Source organism: Lipophrys pholis (assembly GCF_963383615.2).
Source record: "Lipophrys pholis genome assembly, chromosome: 1".
Taxonomy (NCBI): Eukaryota; Metazoa; Chordata; class Actinopteri; order Blenniiformes; family Blenniidae; genus Lipophrys; species Lipophrys pholis.
The window spans coordinates 8,362,373-8,368,583 of NC_137635.1; the positions used below are offsets into that span (position 1 = coordinate 8,362,373).

The following is a 6,211-nucleotide window of genomic DNA, read 5'->3' on the forward strand; positions in this document are numbered from 1 at the left end:
GTGACGTTACACCTTTTTTACATGATACTGAACTTCACCAGTCCTTCCCCCAAGACAGCTCTCCTCCTCTCATCCACTTTCTGTCACTGTCCCTTTATAGAAAACCGGACTTTCTCTGATTTTCAGATGGTCCCGACCTCATCGTGTTCATCACACACTCTTGTGTCAATGAGGGAAGATTTTCAGAGTTTTCCCATAAAAGTAATATTTGGTGAGTTCTAACTCACGTCTAACTCTAACCCGAACCCTTGTAGAGGTACCAACTTAACCAAACAAACTCAGACTTGTAGTACCACTTTTTACCACACGTTGGTGTGTGAGACTCACTCTCACACTGACCACACCTCCAGCTCAAATGTGTTTCCCCATTTCTAAAATGTCTTTCACTTCCAGTGAGTAAATGTCCTTAGATCTGTACGCTTTGTGCGGGGGTCGCAGGGTCACATGGTGCTGGGGCCAATCACAGCTGATTATGGGCGTGGCAGTACACCAGGACAGGTCGCCACTCCTTCACAGGGCATGAGTACATGTCACCAAAACAAACACCAGGCTGTAGCTATAGACTACTGTATTTTTGAGAAATCATTAAGGCTAAAACAACTGATCCATTCAATCAAATATAATTGATTATTAAAATAGTTGTCAACTAATTTCGTCATTAATTATTATTTTAATTTTTAGTGTTTTATTTGAGTCAAATTTGACACCAACCTGTTCAAGTGTGGCAGTAATGAGCCACCTGTGGCTGTGATCTCAGCAGGAAAAGCAGCAAACAGCCAATCGTTGGCCTTGTTTGGCGTGAAACGCACCAGAACAGAGTCGACGCTTACAGCAAGATGGCGGAGGCAGCTGGCAAAACAGTTTGGGGGTACGAGAGCGAGCCACTACTTCCACCTCTGCATGGAAATGGAATTACTACATTTATTAATGCAATGCTTGTGGAGCTCTGTAAAATCTGAATCCGCCATCATCTAATGTTAAGGAAGGTCATATACTGCCTCAGCCTGTCCAGGTCAAGCAAACACAGGCTGGTTGAGGAATAATAGAGAGTATATTAGAGTGTACGTATACTCCCTAAGCGTTACATTAAATCAAATGTACTCACAGCACACAAAAACAAAACTATGAAGACGTTCTTCTATTATTGATGTGTACAAAAGGGTCATGTATCTCTCTCTGTGAGAGAGAGCGAGAAAGAGATAAATAAATCCAGATTAATAATTCATGTTTTGTTTTTTTTAACCATATAAAGTTTCTCAATTTATACATTTATCAATATGCCACCATATGTCTGTCTTTGTCGTAGAGCACAATACAAAGAATTTCAGCTTGAAAGCTTTTTTGATGTAATTTTTAATGTTAGGGGAATTATGATTATTTTAGTGGGGCTTCGCCTTCCTCAGTGCAAATAAAAGTACTTGGGGCGAGGCCGCACTGACACATCAGCTCCATAGACATTATAATTATTCATTTTTCATATTCGTAATGTCTATGGTCATCTCCAGTAGGCATCGTCAGTCTATGGGCGTCTCCGCCTCTTGGCACAGGACAAAGGGATGGTGGGACTTTTGTCCCTGATGGCTTTCCGTCACTCCGAAGCTCCGCCCCCTCTCTGGTATAAAATGTGGCTGCGCAGCCTCAGTCGGTCTTCTCCAGCTCAAACCGCAATCAGAGTTACCTGCCGCTTCACCGGAGCTCAACTTCAAGGTAAGCGGGCACCGGGATGTCACTGTCGGGGTTCCCGAGCTCCGAGTGCTTCCTTTAGGTTGCTTTACTCAGTCACGCCCCAAAGCACCCGCGTGTTACTCAAGAGGAGCTTCTTTTACTCCAACTGAACGCGGTGTTCTTATTCTGGTGCTCAAGTTCCCGGTGAGCTTCGATGATGTGCGGGGCGGACCGGCCGTCCCGTCCCGTCCCGTCCCGTCCCGGGCCGGTGACGCTGGTTTTTCCGCTCCTCTCCGCGGACTCGGTGCGATGAAGCGAGTGACTTGGTGTCTGCTGGAACAAAGGACCATGTGGCCGCATGTGAAGGCCCGGGCCTCCCGGTGAGACTCTGCCCGCACCCTGCGCATAGTAACCGGGTGTGTCCAGCGAGCGTCTCCTCGTGGAGCCTGACGCCCGCTGGCAGCCGCTGCTGGCCCGAGGAGCCGCTCCGCTCCGCGACAACGACGAAAACTGTCAGCTGCCGGCAGAGAGTACGTCACCGCCACGTATCGTGCGCTGCGCGTGGCACCCTGCTCGCGCTGTGATTGGTCCACTCTACCAAAAAAACACTCCATGTGATCACATGACGTTTTAAATGTGCACTTCATAGAAGAAGCTGTGTAATTGAAGAGTGGACGGCGCACCAGAGCCGGAGGTTCCGGTTCCGGTGCAGGGAGGGGATGAGACTGCAGGAGGCTGGTTTGGAGCGCCCATCAGTCTGCAGGCTTCACCTGAAGATCAGCCGCTGCTCATCTTTGGGCCGAATTGCTCTTTATTATGACCATTAAGAGTGACTGGAGCCTTGAACAAACCAGTAGGAGTTTATTAGAGAAATGTAGATCTGCAGTTCATAATGGATCGGGAGTAGCGTGTAATGCAGTTAAACGTGGGAATGTGGCGCGCGGCCAAATTGAAATGATTCCAGCTGGATTCGTGGCCCACACTGGGTGACATGCACGCTCACGCTGTGTGTGTGGCTTCTATGACCTGTGAGTGGCTATAAGTGTCAGTTGCATAAGTGCAGAGCTGCCAGGTGCATGTGGGCTTTAAATGTGCTGCTTCATTGTTAAAATGCACCGAGACGTCCAGCCTGGAGGGATTATGTTCTAATGCTCATTGTGCTCATCCACACAGCGTGAACACATGAATATATTGAAGATCATATAATGTGGTCACGTGTTGCTGAACCTGTTGTATCTTCTGCCAGAGTTCATGGAGACTTTAAAAGTGGCTTCACTGTATTCTGTTGGATAATGACCCTCTGACATGGAGTATAAATCCCACCCTTCGTTTCTTTAACCAGTCAGGACAGTTTTTAATTTAATGGATCTGAAGTGTGAAGTCGTTGGTGTTAAGGTTGGGACTGCATGAGAACGCGAGGGGAAATGTTGATGTTCTGGACCCATGTTGACGTTGAGAAGTCGGTTAAGCTGTGGATTTGAAAGAATAAAGTTCATGTGCAAGTCTTTCTAAACAAATTTAATGTAAATGAAGGTTGTTTCCATATTGACCAGAAAAATAGCCGATTTTAATTAGAATTATTCAACTGCACCTGATTATTACTCTAAATAAAATCTCACCCTGATGATGTAATGTGAGGACTGTCACAAATAGTCTGTCAACTTGAGCTGCAGATAAACTTCATTTAAAAAATTTTGTCTTTTAGATTTTAGAGGAATGGTTTTATTCTTTTTCCTGATGTGAAGCGTTTTAGTATTTCCAGCTGCTGTGATTGATCGGGATTAGCGGGTTGCATCGAATGCTGTTTGAGATTTGACTTTTGGCCTCTGTTGTGAAATAATGTGACTGCTGAGGTCACATGACAAAGCTCTGGAGTGGGCGGGGCTTCAGCTAAGACGCCGTAGTTCTGTCACAGCTTGAGATCCAGTCTGGCTCCGGCTGCTCTTCGCAATGGGCACGGCGCCCTCGGCCGCCGCCGCCCCAGAGGACGGGTGCAGCCCGGCGGGGTGAGTGAGGGCTCATCCTGCCTCCAGCGGCCTCCAGCTTCTGTCTCACCCTGTCGTTTCCATTTCAGGACCATGGCTGAACAAATGGAGCGCACGTTCATCGCAGTGAAGCCCGACGGCGTGCAGAGGGGCATCATCGGCGAGATCATCAAGCGCTTCGAGCAGAAGGGCTTCAAGCTGGTGGGCATGAAGATGCACCAGGTGAGTCGTCTTAGTCCCACTGGAGTTAAAATTACCCCACCGGAGCATCATGTGAGCGGCGCTAGAATAGCTGAGCTAATTAGCCGCCGTCTATTCCTGACTGAGCTGCAGCTGATTAGCACTTTGAGTGGAGGTCTCTGATCCTCTGACTCCACCGTGAAGCGCCCTGATGCATCATGGGAGTGGACGTGTTCTGGTTACTGAGGGAAGTGGATTAAATCCTGGAGTTGGTTTGTCAGCTAGCGGGAAAGAAGCCAGGTGGTTTGTGTCGTTTTCGTCCTGAAATGCTGCAGTGCTTTTATTGTGAAGAACTAAGGAGCTGCAGGAGGAATCAGGCTGTGGAGTAGTGAAGGGGACGCTTTCTAAAATGTAAGCCTCTAGAGCACTCGCTGTAAAATGCAACGCCTGTGTAATCGCATGACATTTTGGTCCGGATGTAATGGCTACACTGACTTCAGTTCAACCTGGCGTGTATACCGTGTGTTGACTTCCTGTTCGGAGGATTGTGAAGGGATTTGAAAGCTGAGCTGCTCAGTAACTCCAGCTGCTGACTGAAGTGAGGCGTGGTAAAGAGTTTGTCTTGTTTGCAGGCCTCTCAGGACCTGCTGAGTAAGCACTACGCGGACCTGAAGGACCGAGCCTTCTTCCCTTCCCTCATCAAGTACATGAGCTCGGGCCCCGTGGTGGCCATGGTAAGAACATGAAGCGTCTCCCGGCTGGACACGGAGCCTCGCTGGTGACTCATGGTGACGTGGCGTGTTGCAGGTGTGGGAGGGCAAAGGTGTGGTGAAGACGGGCCGCGTGATGCTGGGTGAGACCAACCCGGCCAACTCCAGCCCCGGAACCATCCGAGGAGACTTCTGCATCGACGTGGGCAAGTGAGTACAGCTCCCGCCGTCGCACCGTTCAGAAAGGTTCCCGCGTGTCGGAGCTGACCGTTGTGGCTCTTCCTCAGGAACATCATCCACGGCAGCGACTCGGTGGAGAGCGCCAACAACGAGATCTCCCTGTGGTTCACCGACGACGAGCTGGTCACCTACACCAGCTGTGCCTTCAACTGGCTCTACTGAGCTGCCCGCCGTCCCCCATCGTCCTACTGTAACCCCCCCCCCCACACACATTCCATGTTCATTCCTCAGACTGTCGTCACTTTGGTTTAAAATAAAATCCACCAACGCCACCAGTCCGTCTCTCATTCCATTCAGAACATGTCATGTCTCAAGGTGAATCATTTGAAGACGAGCAGGAAGGACTGAGTTTCTTCATGGTGCTTGATGGTTCTCAATGGTTTCCTCATTTTTCCTTAAATCTTTAGTTGTGATCTCAGTCACTAGAGTCGGCTAAACTTGCATTGTGGAAAAGTTTTCACATTGTTGGGTCAAATTCTGTAGCAGACACCCCGACGGTCAGGATGAACTTGATGTGACTGAACGAGTCAAAGTGTTGAGAGTCTCGGTACTGAATGAGACGGAGAGCTGAACATCAGCAGCGAGTCCAGGTTTCCTCAACCTTAAGGATTAAAAGCAGGTTTCATGATTTTCCACCAAATAAAATATCTGAAACAAGTTGCTTTACATACAAAAAAAGATTCATTAATGAACACTGGGTACACTTTAGTTTTACATGTCCTTAGTTCATGTGTCTTCCTGCTTTGAGTCTCATGCTGTTTCACAATGGTTAGTTTGAACTACACAACCCTCTTATCCTCATCAATGGCACACTTGGCTGGTTTTAGCCAGAAGATTTGACCTAAAAAAAAAAGTTTATCTAAAATATACTGAAAGCATCAGGGAGCCGCTACAGAAGAGCCCCAGGTTGCAGACCACTGGTCCCGTCGATCCAGAACCACGACCCTCCAGCAGCAGGGTGGTGGAACCATCAGGGAACGGCTGCTGCAATAAAGGGAGCGTCCTGCATTTTCTCCAGACCTGAAGAATCGTGGGATGGCAGACCTCTGCAGACAAGTCGTCAAGCTGGATTTGATGCTCAAGGTCATAATTTATTTAAATATTTTCTTTGGTTATCTACCCTCCACTGTTGGCTTTTGTTTCAATAAATTGAGATGAGAAAATTACCACTGATGCTTCTACTTTCATGATAGTAAGAACTTTTTATGGCGTCCACCTAACTTGAGTATTAAAGCCACAAAAGTAAAAGACTAGTCCAGGAAATAAACTTCTTGCCCAATCAATCACACTATTGAAGGTTTTTCTGTGGCGCTGCAGCAGCTTTGTTGCCATATGGAGACACCTAGTGGTCACAGATGGTATCTACTGCATATTTTTACATTCAACCTGCCAGCCATTAAAAACCAGTGCGACAAAGTCAAGAATAGTTAA

At 47.8% G+C, this 6,211-nt stretch overlaps 1 protein-coding gene across 1 annotated transcript; it reads left to right on the forward strand.

Moving 5' to 3' along the window:
- The first annotated feature begins 1,603 nt into the window (after positions 1-1,603).
- LOC308122730 (nucleoside diphosphate kinase A1-like) lies at positions 1,604-5,052 on the forward strand. Its single transcript, XM_080484764.1, has 5 exons — positions 1,604-1,707; positions 3,740-3,872; positions 4,463-4,564; positions 4,638-4,750; positions 4,828-5,052. Exons 2-5 carry the CDS (start codon positions 3,744-3,746, stop codon positions 4,940-4,942), a joined length of 459 nt encoding a protein of 152 aa, XP_080340890.1. The 5' UTR covers positions 1,604-1,707; positions 3,740-3,743; the 3' UTR covers positions 4,943-5,052.
- The last annotated feature ends 1,159 nt before the right edge of the window (positions 5,053-6,211 follow it).

Excerpts from the sequence above, each read along its gene's own strand:
- LOC308122730 (XM_080484764.1), top strand. The coding sequence starts at position 3,744 with ATGGCTGAACAAATGGAGCGCACGTTCATCGCAGTGAAGCCCGACGGC. Across the intron at positions 3,873-4,462 it reads TGGGCATGAAGATGCACCAG|GCCTCTCAGGACCTGCTGAG; the intron begins GTGAGTCGTCTT and ends TCTTGTTTGCAG. Across the intron at positions 4,751-4,827 it reads TTCTGCATCGACGTGGGCAA|GAACATCATCCACGGCAGCG; the intron begins GTGAGTACAGCT and ends GCTCTTCCTCAG.